The 24,623-nt window shown below is 25.7% G+C and overlaps 1 protein-coding gene across 1 annotated transcript; it reads left to right on the top strand.

Annotated features, from left to right (window-relative positions):
- The first annotated feature begins 6,300 nt into the window (after window positions 1–6,300).
- On the top strand, window positions 6,301–18,574 carry LOC129613316 (uncharacterized). Its single transcript, XM_055527317.1, has 7 exons — window positions 6,301–8,257; window positions 14,722–15,366; window positions 15,459–15,737; window positions 15,912–16,307; window positions 16,590–17,522; window positions 17,805–18,318; window positions 18,367–18,574. The coding sequence occupies exons 1-7, from the start codon at window positions 6,301–6,303 to the stop codon at window positions 18,572–18,574; spliced, it is 4,932 nt and encodes a 1,643-aa protein (XP_055383292.1).
- The last annotated feature ends 6,049 nt before the right edge of the window (window positions 18,575–24,623 follow it).

Raw genomic sequence — 24,623 nt, 5'->3', positions numbered from 1 at the left:
CATTATCCTTTCATACTTTTTCTTTTATTTTCGATATTGTTTTACTAATTTGTTTTTTATAAATGTGTGTATGTATGTACATGAATCTATATGTGAATTCATTCAGAAATATTTTGAAGTTCTAAGCAATTTTCAATTGTTTTATTTTGATTTTTTTTTTCATTTTATTTTCTTACTTTTGTTTTCGCATACTTTTAGCCGCTTAAATATTTTATTCTTCCTTGTATTTCTTATTTCTTAGCTATGTCTGTTCGGGTGTGTGTGTGTGTGAATGTTTTCTTTTAGTTAATTATGTGTGAAAATAAAATCATTATATCCTTTTTATTTGTTTCCCTTTAATTATAAATGAATCTAAGAAAATGTACATACATACATATATAATAATTGTGTACCATATTATTTAAAGAGTGAAAAGATAATTTGCAGATGATTCGTAAATTTTTCCTTCATTAACTGTGAAATAGAAACGTTGATGGTAAACGTTGTACTGAAATGAATATTATATGAGGGTTAAGTGTAATAATGTTTTTTTTTTTTTTTTTATACAAGGTTTACTCATTGTAATGGGTTTAATTAATAGATTTTAGTTTTTTTTTAAGTGAGGTAAAAAGTAGGCTTAAAAAATTGGAATTTTGAAAGTAATTATTTTGTTTTTTTGACCGAGCGCAGATTATTTAGCTCTTAATAGATATTATTAGGAAAGTAATAATATTTTCGGAAAAAATTGATTACAAATTAAATATTAAACTATTGCTCATTTTAAGAGTTGTTAAATAATTTTTAAGAAGGCTTATGAGCCTAATGTTAACTTAGGTATGTAAATTAGATTTCAAGAGTGTTAAAAATTTATTCTTTGAATTTAAAATGAAATCAACGCTTTTCGAATCCAATATAAAATTTTCTCTAAAATTATTTAATAACAATAATTTATTTTTAATTGCAAAGCTTACCTATTTGTCTAATTTATTCGAGAAATGGAATAAACATAAATAAAACACCAAGAATAGATACAAAATATTTCTTAGTATTTTAAATTTAAGGGTGTTTTAAAATATAACTTTAGCTTATTAAATTCTAATTTGAATTTTCTATTCCATTTGAATTCATTCAATTAACAGTCATTGAACAGTAAGGAAGCAAGAATTATAAGAAGCTTACATTTTTGGACGAGAATAAGCTTGTAAACAAACAAGCATAATTCTCTCAGTGGTGCTAGAAGCAATCGTTTTTCGAGCCATTGAATGTAATGGCGTAAGAAAATAAATTAAAATTTTTGGATTTATTATAAACTTTTTACATAATTCGTAATGATTTCATATTTCTTTTTTTTTATATTCATGGTGATTAGGTTTCTTCATTTTTTAATTGTTTTAACTTTATTTTTTTTTTTATTATTTTTTGTGGACTATTAGAATTATTTACAGCATTAAATTATGCAAACAAAAGGCAAATTAACTGGTTCATTTAAATTGGCTGAGTTTTCTATTTTTGGTGGTTTAAGAAATTTGAAAAAAAAAAAAAGTTTTTTTCCAGCTTTTTGTTCTCTTTCCCTTAAAAAAAAAATAGGTATTTCTAAATTGTTAATTGCTCAAATTTTCTATTGTAATGGAAGCAATTTAAAATAATATTAATAATGCTTAAAAATATTGCTATATGCCTATCTTTTTCTGTTTTATATTCTATAATATAGCGAAAATACTAGAGTACCTATATTTAAAAGTATAATATACACAAGGGTCATACAATATAATAATCTTCAAAATTATTCATAGATTCTAACTAAAATATTTATAATTATTAAACTGCATACATTACCAAGTTCAAAAGGACTAAAAGCAGCGTTCTTTTAAATTAAATTAATAGTAAGCGTGTAACTCTAAATAATCTTAATATTATTATTAAATTAAGATCAGATTCCCAGTAATCTGAATTGTCAGTAATATTATTAAGCTGAGATATAGTATTGGGATATATAATAATTATTTTATTAAAATATAGGAAATTTTTTGATGAGATTTTTAGCACAGCCGCTTATGTGTTAAGGCAAGCCGTTTGTGGAGCGTTAATTAACAAAATCTAAAATCCCTTTTATATAATCAATAATATTTTAAATAATACGGAAAATCATGATATTTTCAGTAATTTAATAATAATAATTATATCGTAAATTATATAAAATTGTAAATATTAAAACTAGAAATCCAACTAAGAATATGACATTTTTTTTTCGGTAAAATTTTATTACCCACAATTCAATAAGCAATTTTGATGTTGTTTCTTGAATAATAATGATGAGGTCGTTCTAATAATAAAATATTCTCTATGATTATTTTTGATTGTAATGTCTCAAAAATTAATGAATTTAATAAAAATTAATTTTGATGTTTATTTTTCTAATTAACCCAAATTACAAATAATATTATTTTCAATGAAATTATTTTTTTGTGAAAAGGAAATTAGAGTATGAGAATAATGAAATTTTTCGATTTTTTTCTTGGAGTTTTTTTTTTTTTCATTTCGGAAATTCCTTAAAAAAAATTAATACAATAGCCAAGTAAAATGAAAAAGGATCTCTTTACATACACATGCATATATAATGTACATGTTATATTAAAAAAAAAATATTTGTATTCAAGAATAATATGAATAAAATACAAAAAATTAAAAAGGATGTTGGTTTAATTATAGATAATTCTAATAATGTAAGTGATTATTATTAATTACAAATAACATTAATATTAAGGAAATTTAACCATTACAATGTGTAATGGAACGATATGGAAGTAAATTAAAAAGATTTTTCAAAAATAAAAATTAGTAATTGAAGGAAGTTATATATGTACATGTCTCTTAATTCATACCTAGTATGTAACATTCGTATAGTTATGCATAGAATCGTAAAAATGGTGAAGGAATATTAAATTAATTTGAAAATATTTACAAGAAAACTTATTCTACTTAAGTACATGTAAATTTATTAGATCTAATTTTGAAAATTTATTGGTTTTATTAAATTGAAGAAAATTACATATGACACGTGCATTATACTTGAAGGCAGAACTTTTGATATACTCTGACGAAATTTAATTAACTTTGACTTTCACTTTTTTTTTAATATGTTTCTTAAATATAAGTAAACCGTATTTAAATAAAGGCGTATTTAAATATATTAAACGTGTCGTATTTTGTACTAGGACATTACCGTTTCTCATTAATATTTTAATAATTAGAAAAATAATAAAAATTAACTTAAATAAAGTTAGGTCAAACCAATTTAGGTTTGGTCGTAACACTTTTCCCTTCAACAAATGAAAATACTTCTTTTAAAAACAATCTATGTACTCTAACCACACTATTAAAATTATTTTCATTCATAAACGAAACTATTTCTAGGATTGCATACATTTAGGATGAATGATTTATGCAGTCTTTGAAATAAAGCAAAAAAAAAATTTAAAGAGAGGTTTTAACATAATGCACGGTTTTAAAGGTTAATTACGTCAGTTAAGAAAAATAATTATAGTTTTTAATGGCCTGGAATTTACCGTTAGCTTTTTGTGTTTATAGAAATTTGAAAAAGCTTGCCGTTTCGCAAATATAAAGTGAGATGCGTTGGAGATGGGAAAAATTTTTCTTCTAATGAATTATTTATTAGTGTCGAAGAGCCGTTTTAGAAGAAGCCATCCACTATATTGTTGCGTTCGTAAAATTTGAAATGAAACTAATAAGCACTTTTTTTTCAAAATTTTTTTCGGAAAAGTTCTAAAAATTGGTTTGCTTTGGAATAATTTTTTAAAAACTTGAATAATTGAAGAAATTGCCCTAACCGAAATTTGTAGTTTCGATCTAATCTTTCATAAAATTACTTTTTCTCGATGTTTGGATTAAAAATTTAAAATTTTGAATATTTAGATTAAATTTTTAATCAATTCTTTCATTAATCAGATCATATTAATACTGTTCCTGCTTCCTAATTAACTTATTTATGTAAAAAGTGCATGTTATGTTATTGCACATTAACGCCTTACATATTGAAGTTACAGGTAATCATATACTAAATTCTTAGGTGTAAGCTAAATTTCAACAAATATATGGCCGAATTCCTCAAATTTCGACCATATTCATTAAATTTTAAAATAAAATTTTCCCTTTTATGTTGCCAATTTTATAATCCAAAATGCTTTATTCTAAATAATTTTTAGCACTTTTCCAAAAATTTTTTGAAAAAAGTGCTTATTAGTTTCACTCTGTCCGTCCGTCCGTCCGTCCGTCCGTCCGTCCGTCCGTCAGTCCGTCCGTCCGTCCGTCCGTCCGTCCGTCCGTCCGTCCGTGGACACTTTTTTTGTTTACAAAACTTTTACACCCTTGAAGAGAGAAAGCTGAAATTTTGTATGTGCATAGATCTTTACTAGAAACTTATTTCCGTAGAACAAAATTTTTACCTATCTCCCCCCCTCTAGAAGCTATACCCCCCCAAAACCCTAAAAATGGCTTTTTTTAACTATTTGCTGCAAAGAAATCATAAGCATTTTTGAAATTCTGCAAACGCAGAAAGGCAGCGGCTTACTTCCCCTAGCGCAGTATACTATAGTTAAACTTTAGAAAAACAAAATGGCCGTTCAAATTTACCGTTATCTAAAGTCCTTTTTTTCCAAAAGTTTTTATGTCGTTTTTCTTCTAGACCCCAGCCTGTAAGAGCCTGAAATTTTAGGAGCTTTTAGACATTAACAAATAGTTTATTTCGTTAGAAGAAAATTTTTTCCCATCTCCACCCCCTCTCAAGTTATGGCCTCTTGAATTTTGTAAAATTTGAATTTTTGACACCTTATATTTCCGAAACCGCAAGCTTTTTCAAATTTCTATAAACGCAAAAAGCAAACGGTAAATTCCATGACATTAAAAAATATAATCATTTTTCTTAACTCACACAATTAACCCTTAAAATCGAGCATTATATTAACCCCACTTTATATTAATTTTTGCTTTATTTCAAAGACTGCATAAATTGTTCATCCTAAATATATGCAATCCTAAAAATAGTTTTGTATATGAATGAAAATAATTTTAATAGTGTGATAGCTATACATAGACTGTATTTAAAAGCAGAATTTTCACTTGTTGAAGGGAAAAGTGCTACAATACAAACCATTGGTTTGACCCAACTTTATTAGTTTTCTTTGTAATCCTTGAAAATTTTTTTATCTTCTAATTACTTTTATTTTCTAAAAATATAAGAGCGTATCATCACCTTTCTTTATAATTATATTTCAAATTATGATGTCCTTTGGGCATTTTATTCCATTTAAACTTCTGGACATATAATAAAGTTCTTAATTTAAATTTTGTATTTGATTTTTCTTTTCTAAGAATCTTTTGGGTTTTAAGTGAATTTAAAATTTGACTTTTTTAAAATTATCTTTTGATTTAAAATTTTTATAATTTTTAGAATGTTAAAAAATTAAGGAAAATGAAAAAAGAAAAAACTCCTTATTATTCGGGACCTAATAATCATTTTATTATTTTTTAAGTGGAAAAATTTAATAAAAATTGTTAGAGGCCAAAGAGAACATTTTGTTTTTTTTTTTGTTGTTTTTCACTCTTCGTTACGCTTTAATCCTTAGGGATTTGTTAATTCATTTTTATGATATGAATAAAATCATAACTGTGTTTATGTGCGCGAAGATGATGCGATAATTATAATTTCAATTACGTTTGCTTTCTTTTAATTTTACATTTTTTTGCCTTTTTTGATTAAATATGAACGTGCTTGGTGCTGGTACCTAGAAAAAGGTCTTTTGTTTTTTAATGTGACGTTTGACACTTCAAATTTGTTTTTGTTTTTGCTCATTTTGTTGTCCTTGTTGTAAATTTTGATTAGGGTTACCCTAAAGCTTAATTTTGTTTTAAAAGTAAATTTATTCTTCTGTTGTTTACGTCAAAAATATGAGAAGTACAAAGTTTTTCGATTAAATGTATAGAAACTTTTGTTTATAATTTGAGGGGTGCAATCATGTGACGTTAGCAACTGTTAGAAGCTTTTATTTATTATACACAAAAATTAAATTCTGTTAGCTTTTGCATAGTAACGGGAAATAAATTTTAAAGTGTTATAGGAAACCGAAAATCAATTTGAAATAAACAAAATTTAGTAAGCATAATTTTATTTGTTTAATAGAAAATTTCATTTATTTCTAAAATAAAAATTCAGAGAAATTTTAAAATTATTGGAAATTTACTCATATCATAGTTTTGCCGGTCTTACATATTATATGTAATTTTTTGAATTTACGGTATATTCAAATGTCATCACGTCGTAAACCGGAAAGCAAAACATATGGTAGTTGTCCAGATCGGACAACTGAAATAACACAACTTGATGAAGATGATGGTTCGGATTCAACTGAAGTATTGTCATCAACTGATGAAGAAGATCGATGGAAAGAAGCATCAAGAAGTACAGACATTCCTGCAGATTACTGGAATATACAAAAATTAATAAAATATATTAAAGCCGGAAATCAAACAGCGACAATTGTAGCTTTATGTTGCTTAAAAGATTATGATTTAACAACTCAAATCAATCAGTTAGCAATATCAGATATTGGTGGTTTAGAAGTCCTTACAAATTTATTAGAATGCAATGACGCAAAATGCAGACTTGGTGCACTAACAATTTTGGCTGAAATTACATTAAATATTGATATAAGACGAACTGTTGTTGATTTGGGTGCTGTGCCTTTAATGATTAATGTATTAAATACACCAGGTGAATTAAAAACTATGGCGGCTGAATGTTTAGCAAATGTTGCAAAAGTTCGTTTAGCTAGAAAATATGTTAGAAAATGTGGTGGTATACCAAAGTTAGTTGATCTATTAGATTGTAAATTGTCAATTTTACAAACTCCAAAAGATGAATTAAATCTTGAAGATAAAAAATATTTAGATGCAGCTAGAGCTGGAGCAAGAGCTTTATGGTCACTTTCAGATTCAAGACATAATCGAGAATTAATGAGAAAAAGTGGTATTGTACCATTAATGGCTAGGCTATTAAAATCTGTTAATATTGAAGTTGTCATTCCAATAATGGGTACAATTCAAAAATGTGCTTCTCAAGCAAATTTCCAATTAGCAATTACAACTGAAAATATGATTGTAGACATTGTTAACCATTTAAATAATTCCGATACTGATTTAAAATTACAATGTAGTACAGCGATATTTAAGTGTGCTGATGATAAGGGAGCTCGTGATTTGGTTCGGCAAGCAAATGGTCTTGATCCATTGGTTGCTATAGCACGCGATAAATCAGTACGTGAAAATAAACCACTATTAGCTGCTGCTACAGGTGCAATATGGAAATGTGCAATAAGTGCAGAAAATGTAAAGAAATTGGATGGTCTTCGAACTGTTGCTGTTTTAGTTCAATTACTTTCTGATGAAAATTATGAAGTTTTAACTCATGTTGCAGGTGGTATAGCAGAATGTGTTAGATTTCCAAACAATCGTGATTCATTACGAAATGCTGGTGGCTTACCCTTAATGGTAAATTTATTACAATTATCCCATGCACCACTTTTAGAAAATCTATGTAAAGCTCTTAAGGAATGTGCCGAGGATAATGAAAGTATGAAAATATTAGAACAACTAGACGGTGTTCGATTTATTTGGTCACTATTAAAAGATCCACATCCAAGAGTTCAAGCATATGCAGCATACGCTTTATGTCCTTGCGTTCAAAATGCTCAAAATTCAGGAGAATTAGTACGAAGTTTAGTTGGAGCTATGGAATTGGTGGTTAGTTTACTATCATCAAAAGATAATTTAGTTTTATCAGCTATATGTGCTGCAATAGCAACAATTGCAAGAGATGAAACAAATTTAGCAATTTTAACTGATTTAAAAGTTGTTTATAAACTGGCAACACTTGTTCATACAACAGATGATTTATTAAGAGAAAATTTAGCAGCAGCAATTGCAAGTTGTGCTACTTATAGTAATAATACACAAGAATTTGGTAGACTTAAAACTGTTTCACCAATTGTTGGTTATATGGGATCAAATAATCCAGCAGTTCATCGTACAACTGCTATGGCATTGGAAAAATTATCAATGGATCCACAAAATTGTATAACAATGCATCAAGCTGGATGTGTTCCATTTTTATTAGAAACTGTTGGTTCAACTGATCGAGTTTTACAATTAGCATCTGCTGGTACTTTAAGAAATATAAGAGAACTTGCACTTAGAGCAGAAGAATATATTTTGAAAATCGATGATGTCAAATTTTAAGGAAAAGAATTTCATGCTTTTCATAATATTTTTAACACTTTTTCAGTGAATTTTTTTTGCATATTTTGTATTGCCCTCAATAAAATAATTAATTACAATGATAATTATCAAATGAAATAAATTGATGTATTTAAAATAATTAAGAATAATTGTGAAATCTCTCTAAACTAAATTTTCGACCAATCAACAATAAAAATTTGGCGCGTAACTTTTAGTTCTAAGGGTACTTCTTTCAAAATGGCATGCTGGCAATTCTATTCAAATTCTATTTTATGATTTTAAGATTAAAAAAAAAACAAAATGGCACGTTTAATATTTAATGGATTTTTAAAAACGTTTTAATGTCCATTGTATAAAAATGGTAACAATTTAGATTATGATGACTCTGCTTTACTACCCGATAATACTTTTTTTTTAATTGTTTTGCATAAGGATATTTCTGGACGCACTTAAAAGTCTATTTGTTTTTTCTTCTTGTGTTTCCGTAACTTACCATGTAATGTACAAAGTAATATTGAGAGTAAGCAAAAATTAAATTTTTACTTTTATCTTTCTGTTTTATGATTTAATTAGGCTGAAAACATAATTACCGGGATTATTAATTTTAGCTGTGAAAGAAAATGATCTCGATAAAAGGTAGCTAGTAGCATTTTTAAATAAATTATTAATGAGATTAGAAAAAAAAAATGGATGGAAATTTTCTTCTTTTTTTTTTTTTGTTTTTTGAATCTGAATGAAGTTTCGTTTTTAAATGAAATTACGCGACAGTCGTAATAAATAATTAAAAAATGTAATAAAAAACAAAAATTAAAAATTTTGGTGTGAAAATTTTTAATTTTCTACTTTTTATCATGACATTTTGTTATAAACACTTGGTAGTGTTATAAATAAAATTAAAAAGTCTTTAAAATTTTATCAAAACAAGAGTCCCAATTCTTTCTTTTAAGAGTATGGTATGAAGTTTATCGTATATGAAATGGCAATTTTTAGATGCATCAGCTGATTATTAACAGTTGCAATAACAAACATTTTTAGAAACTTATAGATATGCAGTTTGAAGAAGCAAGCATTCCTCAATTGAGAAAATTTACACTTTATTTAAAAGAAGGCCTAAAAAGGAATGAAATGAGTGAAAGCTTCAAAGTGTTCACATTAAATTTTTATTAATAATTTTTTTTTAATTGAATTTAATACAAAAAATTATATTTCTATTTTTTATAAAAATTCTACATTGTTTATAAGTTTTTGTTGAAAATTCATCAATATAGCGTTTTATTTAAGAGAATATTCAATACATTTACTTGTATAACAGTTTCAATTAATATATCTCTTGTATAAAAGTGATAATATTTCAGAGGCAGGGCTGTCGTTTAATTTTTTGGATTTGGTGTTGAAATATTTAAAAATGGGAGCTATTTTCAAAAAATTGGAGTCAATTTCTATATTTCATACAAAAACAATTTATTAACATGAGAATACAAAGAAAAAACATTTGTTTTCAAACAGTTCTGTCATCAAACAGTTGACTATGTAATATTTTTTACAGGAAACTTTATAAACTGTATATGCAGAAATTACACAAATTAATTCCGATGATGGTTTCATATTTTTACATGAAAAAATAAACGTAAAATCTTTAAGACTAAAATTTATAAAATATCGTCGGTTAAAAAGCAGAAAGCATTAAGTCAGGAAACTGTGTTTTGAGTAAATTCAATTTGAAAAAATCGTAAAATTTAAAACTAATAAATGAGTGCAATGGGATTGGTCTTAGGCACTTAGTGCTTTCTGCCTTTTAACCGACGATATTATGTATATAGTAGGTTATACTTTTCCTCTATATAACTATTGCCATATAACAATAAATTACTGTACTATTACATTTACCAACTACTCCTGCTAAAGTGAAATAACTTTGTGTGTTTTTTATTAATGAAAGAAATGCGTCACTTAAGCATTGAGAAATGCGTCATTTAATCTTCAGAGATTATTCTTGTTTCATAAAGTTATTCACGTCTTAATGTGTAAGATGTAGTTTAATTTCTTTGAGTGTATATAGCATAAAGTCTATAAATTCAAGGTTATTGTTCATATTAAACCATAGGCTAGGGACATAACTATATTTAAATTCATTACAACTATTTAATCATTTGTTTTGACTTACAAAATTGTGTATATCCTTAATTATATTCTATACACAAACACACATACATATATGTGTAGCTGTTTAATATTTTCCTGCGAAAGTAAAAGTTACAAAGGTTAAATCATTTTTTTTTTTCTGTATAGAAACTTAAATAAATAGAAAACACAAAAAGGATATTTTGAAACGAGGTCCAGTACAATTTCCTTTTTTATTATTTTTGCTTGTATGGGTTTTTGTTTTAATTTTTGTTTTTTTTTGGCAAACATTCAAAATTCAATTTTGAGGTTGAAAATCAGAGTGAAATTTTATTTTAAATAATTTTTATTTTATTTTTTTTATTTTTCCCTTTTTTGTAAAATGAAATTGAAACCGCTGGTCTTGATTTTTATTAGAAAAATTTTAAAAAAGGAAAAAAAATAAATTTCACTTTTGTTCTCTAATTCAAGTGTGTAGAGTTGTGAATACCCTGTTTTGTCAATTCTTATATAAAATATATATTTTGTATATATAGCGTAATTTATCAGATACTTTAGATGTTCAATAAATATATATGTGTATGTATTCGTTCTATATACTTTTTATATGTAGATATTTCGTACACAATTTGGTAAAATTTTATTTTTAACTTTTCGAACTGAGTATTTTGTGTTTTATTTGAGTTTTGTTATTATTGAAAGCAGAATAGAAAAAAATTTTTTTTTTTTTTATTAAAGATTAATTCAATTGGAAAAGGATAAATCAATCGCGGAATATTTCTTCTCAAAAAAAAAATTAAAAATCAAATCAAATATTGAAAAGAATTTATTCCCTTGATTGTCAATATTGTAAATTGATAATGAATTTAATAATATAAAAAATAATTCGAAAATTTTATAGTTTTAAATTTAATTTTAATTGTTCACTTGTTACCGAATCCATATTTGTATAGAATACGGTTTTTAATTTGATGACAAAGATTTTAAATATTAATCAAATGTTTTTTGAAATTTTTAATTAAATGTTAAAAAAAATTGTACTAAATTTTAATATTTTTGTTGTTGTTAATTGAATTTATTAATTTTAAGTACTTCATTTACCACAGAGACTTTTTCTTCCTTTTCATTTGAGAAGTTTCTTTTTGTAAAATGTATTCAAAGCTGAAAGGTTTGAATATCTTTTTAAACAATTTTATTGAAATTTAATTAATTTAAAGCGAAAAGATCAAGTATTCAAATAGTATAATAGGATGTGGCTATAGTTATTAAATATTTTAAAAAATTTTGACCAATATTGTGAACCTTGCCCGAATAAAGTTTGAAAAAAATTCGAACAATAATCGGTTATATTTTATAGATTGAACCCATGGGTTTGAGTTCATAAATAAATAACTGTTATTTAAAAATAAATTAAATCAACTGATTCACTAATTGGTCTTGTGTTAATTGAGAAATTTGTATTCTAAAACACCATCTAAATCTGTAGGAAAATTTGATTTGATATTTACAGTAACGCTATACTTCCATTTTGCTACACGTTCCAATTTTCTGAACTATATTGTATAAGCAATATGATAAAATGTAATGAATAAAGTGGAAAACAAATTGAAATTCAGAAAAAGTTGGAAAAAAAGTTTTTTCTTTCCCAAAAAGGGCGCTATATACACCAAACTAAATTTGAAAAAAAAAAAATAAAAAAAAAAGGAAAATTTAATAAAAATCTTTTAGGCTCAAACATTTGAATTTTCTTTTCTTTTTTGCTTTACGGTTTTCATTTTAGGGGAAATCCACTAAAATTTCGAATTTTTATTAATTTTGTGGTTATAATTTAAGCAAAGATAACCCGTACATTCTCTTTAAGAATTATTCAACTGTTATAGATAATAAAAATATGAAGCTCTATTCTATTCTTCATTCAGCAGTAAGTCTTCCAATATCTTATTCAGAGAAAATTCAGTTTCAATTCCAATTTAACTAAATTAAATTTTATTGTTTAATATTGAATGCTGCTGCATTTTGCTGACTGAGTAAGATATAAGCAAAAGTACTGCATGTTTGTAGTAAAATTATTGATAATCCACTTCATGTTCATGTTTTTATAATTGAATCCTGTATTATTTTTGATTCAATATAGAATTTATGGTAGATCTAGGCACAAAAAATCGAATAAATGTTAAAAATTTTGATTAAAAATATTATAATATAAATTAAATTAATACTAGAATAATTAAAATGCCTTACAGGATTATCCCTAACAAAAAAAAAAAAAAACAAAAAATCAAGTAAATATAACGGTTTTTGGCTTACATATGGTACGTTTTTCTTTTCCATTTACCCTCTACAGATGCAAAGATGTAACTAAACTTTAAAACTTTTAATTGAGTTATATTATATGGGGATCAATATAACCGCAGTGAAAATAAAACTTTTACAAGGTCGGGTGGGAGTAAAAAGGTTGGTTTGTGCAAAAAAAAAAAGGCTAAAAATGATGTGAAAATGTTTGCGTTTTGTAGGTTAAGAGAGAGAAAGTAAAAAAAAAGTAAAAAACATTTCTAAATTTCAAATAGATCAAAACATTTTTAACTTTTTTATTTAATTTTTATTTTTTCTGTAAATAATAATTGAAGCTACAAACTGTTTTTAACCAAAAAAATAAAGAAACTAAGTGAAAGAGAAAAAGATTTACAATTTTTATTTAATTAAGACTTTTAAATTTTTCAAACATATTGTTATATAAAATGTTCTAAAACGTTTTATATGTAACGCTGTGCCAGTTATATATCCTCTTCCAGTATAGACAAAATTTCAATACTAATTAAGCGATACCTTTTATCTTCTTTATTTTGCTTTTTCTAATGATATATCGCATTTCAATATAACTCAAAATATACTTTTTGTTTTTCTCGTTTTGTTTTTTTTTTATTATTTAAATCACACATGTTGGCTTAAGCCGTCGTACTAAGAGTTATGTTACATAACTAATAAAAATAGAATCTAATATTACAAACATTTAATATAGTTTTTTTTGTTTCTTGTATAAAATTTATGCATTGAAATTATCGCTTAATAAACTATTCCGTGTGAAAATATTTCTAAAAAAAATAAAAATCTAATAATTTCGTGTGAAAATATTTCTAAAAAAATAAAAATCTAAAAAATAATTCTTTTCAGCAAATTGGTTTCCTAATGTAAAATAAAAAAAGAAAAAAGTAAAAACAAATTTTGTTTTTAAATATTTTTTGTAAAAGCAAGGAAAAATTATAACTTGGTTTAATTTTTCCTTTCTTAAAAATAGTGAGTCGAAAATTGATTGTCAAAGAATTAAGTTTGAATAAAAAAGTTTTTTTATTAAGCGAGAGAAAAAAAAAAGAATATTAAATAATTTTTGAAAAAGTGGATATATAATTAAATTAAGTTTTATGTTTTTGTAATAATTAAAAAAAAAAGAAATTAATAAATAAAAATAAAAAAAAAAAATATAACAATTAATATTAAAATTGTTTTAATTAATCGAAGAAAAAGGAAATTAATTAATAAAAGGTAACAGGAACTTTTTTGTGATTTGTTAAAATAACAAATAATACAAAAGTGGCGCAGTCGGTAGGATACCGACACTGCTCCATATAATAAAACAAAAATAACAAATCGAAATACAGTTAAAAATAAAAAATAAAAAAATAAAAAACAGTTCGCGAAAACAATATTTTATTAACTTTGGAAAAAAAAATAAATAAAATAAATAAGTAGTGAATTACAAAAAAACAATCATTTTACTATACTGTATTCGAGTTATTATCATTATTATAAAAAGTGAACAGTGTTACTTTCAAGTATTTATCGGTAAAAAGAAATAAATAACCTGTTACTTATACTTAATGAGCGATTCTGATTTAGACGGAATTACATTAACACTTCAAAATATAAAAATACAAAATAATAATCATAAAATGGTACTCTCAGGCTTTACCTTAAGTGATGTGGTAAGGGAAGCCAGAAGTGTCCCAGAATTCACCGGTACTGGACACTACGAGGTATCCAGTTTCATCAACGAAGTGGAGTCTTTAACAGCGATGTTAACCGACGCAGAACACAAAAAATATGTACTGAGGATATTGCTCGGAAAAATCCAAGGGCAAGCGGCGATATCCATTAGGAGACTCAACGAGGCAACATGGGAACAAATAAAAGCACAGCTCATCAAATCATTTGGGGTACAAGAAACATACCTAAAATTGAAAGAAGAAGCAGAAAAAGTCCAATTCCGAACGGTAAGCCAAATTTATCACGATCTTAGTAATATATTAGACAAACTAAATTATAAGTACCAATTAGATACTCTAAAACCTATTGATTACAAACCGACGTGTAATGAAAGTAGTATATTGGAGAAATTCCTTTCAAAAATAAATAGGAATGACTCTATTTATTTAAGAACAAAAAATGTTAAAAGCTTGGAAGAAGCTTATAACGAATTATTACAAACCGGAATTACGGTTAGTCGTAATAATTCCAGTGTAAATGCTAGGTCAACTCGTTCCAATAGCAATTTTCAAAATAGTAATTACAGTCGCGGTAACAATTATAACAATAATAATAATTTTCATAATAATAGTAACAGCTTTCAAAATAATAACCGCGATAGATATAACAATTATGATTGCCATGGTTATCGCAGCCAATTCTCTAATAATAATAATAACGACCGTGGTAATCGTAGCCAAAATAATAGAAATTTTTTTTCAAATAATAACCAAATTAATAGAAATTTTTTTTCGAATAATAGCCGAAATTCTCAAAATTTTTTTCCAAATGACACAAATACAAATAGAAATACTAATTTTGATAATAATAGAGCGCGAAATAGTAATCGAAATTATGAACCAATGGAGGTCGATTATAATACAACCAACCACAATAATAACTCAAGCCGACGTAATAATAATACAGAAAACTCGCGTAACATAGAAAATTTTCGAACTTCACGCCTCACCACCAATTACCTATAGCAGAACTTACCATAGAAAATATGAAAATCAATTGTCTTATAGATACTGGTGCTGCTACGTCAATAATAAATCCAAATATTTTTCCAGTAGAAAGGCAATCGCAATTAAAAACGCCCATTTATTTAGCTACCTTAATGGGACATAGAATTATACGGCGTGAAATTATCACGAAAACTCCTTCCGAATTTAACGAAAATACAACGATGAGTTGGAAAGTTTTTAATTTAAAGAATAAAAATTTCGACGCCATTTTAGGCCAAAATGTGCTTACACCAATTGGTGCCAGGATCGATTTATTAGAAAATGCGATCGAAGTTAATGGTATTAAAACCAAATTTAAATATGCTTGCCCATATAGTGAAGTTTTCCAATTAGAAATTTTAAATATGAACCATTGTGATTTATTTGAAAATTTAAGAACTGAACATATGAACACTGAAGAATGTAAAATTTTAAAAGGGATATTATCAAAAAACAATGATTTATTTTATAAAGAGGGAGATACTCTTACACATATAAACGAAGTAAAACACCAAATTATAACAAAACATTCACGACCAATATATTCGAAAACATATCGTTTTCCTAAAATACATGAAATTGAAGTAGAGAGACAAGTAAAAGAAATGATCACTCAAGGTATAGTCCAACCTAGTAATTCCGCATATAACTCTCCGATCTGGGTGGTTCCAAAGAAGATGGATAACTCAGGTAAACCTAAGTGGAGAATCGTAGTCGATTATAGGAAATTGAACGAAATTACAATGGACGACAAATTTCCTATTCCGAATATGGACTCCCTTTTTGACAAGTTGGGTAGAGCTCAATACTTTACCACTTTGGACTTGGCGAAAGGGTTCCACCAAATTTTGGTAGATGAAAAGGATAGGTGTAAAACGGCATTTTCGACCCCCCAGGGTCACTACGAATTTCTTCGTATGCCCTTTGGGCTGAAAAATGCCCCCGCTACCTTCCAACGCGTCATGAACCATGTTTTAAGAGATTTAATAAATAAAATTTGCGTCGTTTACCTGGATGACATATTGATTTTTTCGACTTCTCTACAGGAACATTTGGAAGCAATAAACATTATATTTAAACGACTTAGACAGTACAATTTAAAAATACAGATTGACAAATGCAATTTCTTTTCAAAAAATACTGAGTATTTAGGTCATACCCTCACGCCTGATGGTATAAAGCCTAATGACAATAAGGTGAGGGTTATCAAAGAACTCAAACTACCTACGACTAGAAAACAGATAAAAAGTTTCCTTGGCATTACGGGGTACTACCGCAAATTCATAAAAGATTACGCTGCGGTAGCTAAGCCCATGACTAATTATTTGAAAAAAGATAAAAAAATTGACATTCATAACCAAAATTACGTTTTGTCTTTTGAGAAATTAAAAGAACTTATAACGAATTATCCGACTTTAAGGTATCCAGATTTTAAAAAACAATTTATACTAACAACAGATGCTTCAAACTTTGCAATTGGTGCCGTCTTGTCACAAGATGGACACCCAATTTGCTTTGCAAGTCGAACTCTTAACGAGCATGAAACTCGTTATTCTGCGATAGAAAGAGAACTTCTCGCAATCGTTTGGGCAACCAAATACTTTCGCCCATACTTATATGGCACTAAATTTATTATTAGAACGGACCATCAACCACTTGCGTGGTTACATTCACTCAAGGAACCCAATTCCAAATTACAACGTTGGAAAATCAGGTTAAATGAATATGAGTTCGACATAGAATATTTAAGAGGCAAAGAGAATAGGGTTGCTGATTTTCTCAGCAGAATAAATACAAATAAACAAGAAATAAATCTAAATGACATATCTGAAAATGTAAATAGGGAAAACGACACTGACATGGCTACAATTCATAGTGGGGTCGAAGATTTGCACGACCACATCCCGATCGTAGACCATATAGTTAATACATACCTTACACAGATTCACATCGTTCCTCAAAGGGAACGTGAAACAGAGAGATTATATGGCAAATATAAATTAATATATATATCAGAAAATGAATTAAACGACAATAATTACTTGAACGACCTATTACGTCGTGTTATAAAAAAGGGAAAAATTGGTATTTTTTCAAAATTGGGTGACGAAAAATATAATATACTACAACAAAAATTAATCGAGCTATTTGGAAATAATAATAATATAAAATTCTATAAATGTTCAACTCAAGCAGAAAATATTCCCAACGAAAATAAAGCAATAGAAATAATAGAAAAAATTCACAACGACTCGAACCACCGGGGTATAATTGAAAATTTCAATCAAATTAGAAAAAGGTGGTTCTTCCCAAAAATTAAGGAAATAATCCATAAATTTATAAACAATTGCAATATGTGCAATAAAGCAAAATATGATCGCCACCCACAAAAAACTAAACTACAAATAAGTGAAACTCCTGACGAACCTAATGACATTGTTTGCGGCGATGTGTTTTATTGCTACAAACTGACCTTTTTGACAACTTTCGACAAATTTTCGAAGCACTTAATGGTTCAACATTTACCTGACAGAAATGCTTTAACTATTATAGATCTTTTTAGAACTAGATTTGCTATATTAGGAAAACCCAATAAACTTGTACTAGATAACGAATTTAATAGCCTTAATATGAGAGATTTTTGTAGGGAAGAAAATATCGAAGTTCATTTCACATCACCTAGATCCCACACGGGCAACTCTGACATAGAGAGAGTTCATGGAACTCTTAACGAACATCTTAGAATATTTGAAACAACAAAATGCAAACTAAATACTATTCAAAGGGTTTTTCTTGCGGTGGAAAAATATAATAACTCAATCCACTCGACAATTGAAGTTAGACCACTTGATATTCTAAACGGTAAAGTTTCAAACCTAGAGCAAATTAGAAATTTAATTCATAGAAAAAAAATAATTAATATAAATAGACTGAACATTAATAGAAGTGAATTCAAGCCAGAAGACTCTGGTAAAATTTTAGTTAAGAACCCTGAAACAGAAAGATACAAAACCGCCCCAAGGTATATTCAGATCGAAAGCCGACGGGAACACAATAAATTAATAGATAATAATAATCGTAATATTCATCCTTCTAGAATTAAAAGGAAATTTAAATTCATTTCAGGTCAAAATTAACAACGACTTAGAAAATAACTTGAATACCCTTCAAAAACAAGTGTCAGATGATAAAATTTTTACTGAAAAGCTCTTTATACTGTGACAGATAAAAACCGCCAATATATTAAACAAATTCGATTCTTACAAATCTTAAATAGTATTAGTATTCTAAATCAAGAAATTAATAAAATACAAGGTAACCTAGCATTCGCGAAACACGGAATTATGACTAATTCGATACTAACATCAGATGAAATAGAACGTTATGAAATAGACTCATTTAAATATCAAGAGATTAAAAGTTCAATATTTCAAAAGGATGAGAAACTAATTTTCGTTATCTCAATCCCAAATTTATCTGACCAATTAGCACAAAAAATTAAAATTTTACAAATACCTAACGATAAATTTGAAGAAATTTCTCTAATGAATTCGAATTTCATTACACACAAAAATAAAACTTTTATCGATGAAAATAATTTGTACGTAAAAAATTTAAAAATTGCTGACAAATGTATTCAAAATTTAGTTAAAAATAATGTTAACAAATGTACTAAAGAAATTGAAAAAAATTTAAAAATTATCGAAATATCCTCAAACAATATATTAGTAAAAAACGCAGAAAACCTAATATTAAAAACCTCTGTTAATAATATTACTTATATTTTAAACAAAAATTATCTAATTACATTTAGTAACTGTTCTATTGAATTAAATAATATTGTATTTACAAATAAAGAAAATTATATATTTGAACATATCATGTTACCAAACTATTTAAATATAGATCATATAGAATTAAAAGCAAACTTAAATGATGTCCACTTAAAACAAATTGAAAACATAAAAAAAATTGAAGAAATAAAAATGTCATTTGAAAATAATAACAAAATTTTATATATACTAATTGTATATATACCAATTTTATATTTTGTAAAACAAAGGAAATCAAAATGCATTAAATTAAAAGTTCAAGAAAATGCTGTGGGATTAAATATTAACCAATTACCAACCACATCAAGAAAAAGTGATGTCCAGGAGGACATCAAGCTTAAGGAGGGGGGAGTTATATATCCTCTTCCAGTATAGACAAAATTTCAATACTAATTAAGCGATACCTTTTATCTTCTTTATTTTGCTTTTTCTAATGATATATCGCATTTCAATATAACTCAAAATATACTTTTTGTTTTTCTCGTTTTGTTTTTTTTTTATTATTTAAATCACACATGTTGGCTTAAGCCGTCGTACTAAGAGTTATGTTACATAACTAATAAAAATAGAATCTAATATTACAAACATTTAATATAGTTTTTTTTGTTTCTTGTATAAAATTTATGCATTGAAATTATCGCTTAATAAACTATTCCGTGTGAAAATATTTCTAAAAAAAATAAAAATCTAATAATTTCGTGTGAAAATATTTCTAAAAAAATAAAAATCTAAAAAATAATTCTTTTCAGCAAATTGGTTTCCTAATGTAAAATAAAAAAAGAAAAAAGTAAAAACAAATTTTGTTTTTAAATATTTTTTGTAAAAGCAAGGAAAAATTATAACTTGGTTTAATTTTTCCTTTCTTAAAAATAGTGAGTCGAAAATTGATTGTCAAAGAATTAAGTTTGAATAAAAAAGTTTTTTTATTAAGCGAGAGAAAAAAAAAAGAATATTAAATAATTTTTGAAAAAGTGGATATATAATTAAATTAAGTTTTATGTTTTTGTAATAATTAAAAAAAAAAGAAATTAATAAATAAAAATAAAAAAAAAAAATATAACAATTAATATTAAAATTGTTTTAATTAATCGAAGAAAAAGGAAATTAATTAATAAAAGGTAACAGGAACTTTTTTGTGATTTGTTAAAATAACAAATAATACAAAAGTTGCCTTTTAAATTTTGATCAATTTTTTTCAATTTTCGTAAAAGACTTTAACTTTGGAAAACTATTAGTTGTGGGACTTGTAAACTGGGCGCATCGCAGAAATTGGCGCATAATTTCACGTATGATTCTTTGATCAATTTCCAGAAAATCAATTATTTGTAAAACAAGAACCAGATGGTTACTCTTCATTGTATGGTTCCGAAGTTATAAGCATGAGCTTTTTAAATGATCATTTTGTCATTTGAAAAAATCGTGTTATTCTAATTAATAATTTTGATAATAGTTTTGCAAATAAAGAAAATATTATAGAAATTGTTCTTGAAATAGTAAAAGTTTTCTTTTATAATTTCAAAAATTTTCGTTTTTATTTCCGAATTTAATTAAATTAATTAATTTCATTTGGCGAACTCACTTTGGACATTTCCTAAAACTTAGTAGTATAATTAAATTGGTTGAGGATTTCAAAAGACAAAGAAAACGTGTCTTATATAAAAATGTTTTAAGTAGCTATAGGTAATAATTTACTTAAAATTATTTAAATAAAATAATAATTGCCAAAAATGTAAAATAATCTTATATCCGCAGCATCTTTATTACGTGTAGAACTAAATTAATATATTTGTTCAAGAACTAAGAGTATATAATAAAATTAATATCCCGGATCATTCATCTAATTTATAAATCAAAATATTATTTGTAATACTATGATTAAAATTTATTATATTTTATTCGGCAATACTAAAATTTTTCGGAAATTCTTTAATATTGAAATTTATTTTGTTTAAAAACTATAAAACATTTTCTAATTTTCTCGAGATCTATGAATAAAATTTTTAATTTTAGAAGTTTTATTCGTCCTATAATACACATTTTCTTCATTTATGAATATATTTATAAATAAATAAATACATGAGTATGTTTTTGTTCTTTACACATATTTACATATATTTTTTTCAAAATGCCCATTCTTTTCATCTTCGCATGCAATATTGGTATACATATAATAGTTATCATGCTGCAATACAAAATCAATTCATCTTAATTGGAAATATCTCCAGAAATGTTATAAGAGTTTATGGTACTTCAATAAACTAAAAATAAAAAATATAAAAAAAATGTTTAAAAAGAAATTCATAAAATTTAAATTAATAAATGAAATTATATTTTCAGTTCATTGAATATTCAAGAGTGTAATAAAATCATAAAAACAAAAAAAAAAACAAATAGGAAAAATATTCAAGTATGAAAACAAATTTTTCACTTCGAAAAATTGAAATGAATTCATCACGCATACACCTACACATTAACTCACACACACACACACACATATATATTCTCTCTTAGCACATTCAATTCAAAAATATTATATTTTTCCAATAGCTTTTCAACACAAAAACAAAAAAACGAAAAGAAAAAAAAATTTTCCTTTTATGCATGTATCCTTTCCTGTTTCTGAATTTGATGAGCTGAAAACCTTAAATAATAATTTTGAATTGAATTGAATGATTGATTTGAAGTGTAAAATAAAAAATTGGCTATAAGCATCGATTTTTTTTTTCAATGAACGCTTCCTTCAATTGGATCTTCACTCTTTGTTCTGCATTATTATTTTATATACCATTATAAAATAATATTTTTGTGGTATTTTTTATGTTTTTTGTTTTTGTGAAAATAATAAAATAAAATATTTGTTCACTTTATTTTGGCCTGAATAAGTGTAAAAAGTTGAACTAAAATTAAACAAAAATCACAATAAAAAAATAATCTAAAAATAGAGTAAAATCTTGAGTGTGTATTCGCTAATAAATTTCTTCCGTAATAGTGTGGTATTTGGGTAGCTTCTTCCAACTTCTAAGTTTCCAAAATAAATTATATACAATAGTGAATAAATATGAATATATGTTTGTGTGTATAACGAATGAAAAAAATAATATTTTCAATAATAAAATAGTTTTTCGCCGTAATATAGGGAATATAAAAGATAGGGTGACTTAGCAGGATGAGCCTATGAGAGATACATATAAATATAAACCAAAATGAATTTGAAGGCTTACAATTTGCTTTATTTTTTTTTAGTATTGCAGCAGTTGGATATTTGGAGGAACTTTTTTTGGTATTATCTTTTATAATTACGATTATATTTACGATCTTACTACGTTATCTCTAAATTAGTTTAACATTCAATTACTAATTTAAAATTTTAAGATTTCATATTTAAATTAAAAAATTTGTACTGGATTAAATTAAAAAATTTGTACTAATAATAGATTTCTTATAGCACTATACCCTAAGCCAAACAATATTTTGCAATTGTCAAGGTCTGATATTATAAAAGGTAGGCAAAATTAAATATTGGAAGGTTTTTCACTATTTCAGTTGTTCATGTTTTAATTGTTAATACTTGGCTAGTGATTCGTTACTATTGTCAACGTCATATCGGCTGTTTGTTTGGAATAAATACATTTGTTCCAAAAATTTTAATATTTAATAAATATTAATGAAGAACGCATCTAGTGAGCTTTTAATTTCATATATTGTAAGCATAAAACTAACCGCAAAAATCGTAGCATTTGATGTATCTATATTAATTTTTTTGTGAACACTTGAAATTCAATCAAGATTATTTCGAGAATTTAACATAGATCACAGCTTTTGGAAAATAATATTGAATGTGCAGATTTATATTGAACGGAAAAGTGCTTTTATATTGGCCATTTCGAAATTGTCTCGTATAAGACATAGTTCTGGTGTTAATATTAATGAATGAACAGATAAACGCTTAAAAATTAGTTTTTAATATTTAATTTATTTGTACTCTCAATTTACTCAAAATATTTTTGCTTTGAATTTGCAATGGGAGTTTTAAAGTGTGGTAATATTTTTACATTTTAAAATTTTTACGTAAATTATTACGTATGTGTGCATGTAAGTGACTCAAATTAACATCAATTTGGTCCAATCATATTGCAGAATTCTTATGTAACTGTATAAATACTTTTTTCATTTCAATTTTATTACTTTTTATTGATGCAAAAACAATTGTAAAACATTTTATGATAAATGAAAAAATTTGCTTTTTATTTTTTAATTTACATACATACAAACATATACCTACATATTTTAATTAAATAAACTGAATCATATGGAAAGTATTTTAAATAAATTAATTAAATATATTCATTTTTTTTCAATATTAATTTAAGTACGAATATCAGAAGTTCATAATATATTTAATTACTATATACTTAATTGAAAATTGTATTATAATCATATTATATTTATTTTAATTATAAAATGAAATTTAATTAATATTTAACTATAAGAATTGTGCAAAAAAAAAATTTAATAATACAATTTAATGATTTATTATTGGAAATATTTAAATAAAGAAAATTTTGGTTTGTTATAGGTGGTAATTTTTTGAATAATTTTATAAAATTTAATTCTTCGTAAACATTTAGTTGGAATTTGTGTTTTAAGTAAATGATTTAAGGAAACTGTCTCGAGGCCACTTGAATTTCTTATAAATAAAAAATAATAAAATTCAAGAATATCAAAATAAAAAGTATATGATATTTGTTGACAATATGAAATTATTGACATTTATGAAAATCTTTCCAATTTTTGTAAATTTTGCGTTTGTTTACTTTTTGCAAAAATTTTTTGAAAAAAAAAAAATGCTTATTCCTTTCACTCTGTCCGTCTGTCGGTCTATGGACGTGTTTACAAAACTTCTACACACTTGAAGATAGAAAGCTGAAATTTTATACGTATTCTGTAGAAGAAAATTTTTACCTATCTCACTACCTATTTCACCTATCTCTCAAATTTTTACCCCACCCTCTCTAGAAGTTATGCCCATCCAAAACCCTAAAAATTCCATTTTTTAACTATTTATTGCAGTGAAACCATAAGCATTTTTCAAGTTTTGCAAACGCAGAAAGGCAGTGGCTTGCTTCTCCTGTCGCGGCATACTATGGTAAAACTTAAAAAAAAAAACAAAATGGCCGTTCAAATTTACCGTTATCTAAAATTGTTTTTTTTCAAATTTTTGGTGTCTTTTTTTCTTTCAGACCCCAGTTTGTAGGTGCCTGAAATTTTAGCAGCTTTTAGACACTAATGAAGTTTTCCTGTTTCCATTTCAAACATTTGTTAAGTTAAAATTTAAAAGGGGAACCACAATATT

The sequence above is a fragment of the Condylostylus longicornis genome, unplaced genomic scaffold (genome assembly GCF_029603195.1).
Source record: "Condylostylus longicornis isolate FDR11 unplaced genomic scaffold, ASM2960319v2 ptg000081l, whole genome shotgun sequence".
Lineage (NCBI taxonomy): Eukaryota > Metazoa > Arthropoda > Insecta > Diptera > Dolichopodidae > Condylostylus > Condylostylus longicornis.
This window is presented reverse-complemented; position numbering and strand designations above follow the sequence as displayed.

Excerpts from the sequence above, each read along its gene's own strand:
- LOC129613316 (XM_055527317.1), top strand. The coding sequence starts at position 6,301 with ATGTCATCACGTCGTAAACCGGAAAGCAAAACATATGGTAGTTGTCCA. Across the intron at positions 15,367-15,458 it reads TAATAATACAGAAAACTCGC|ATACTGGTGCTGCTACGTCA; the intron begins GTAACATAGAAA and ends ATTGTCTTATAG. Across the intron at positions 16,308-16,589 it reads GGTAGATGAAAAGGATAGGT|GTCATACCCTCACGCCTGAT; the intron begins GTAAAACGGCAT and ends CTGAGTATTTAG.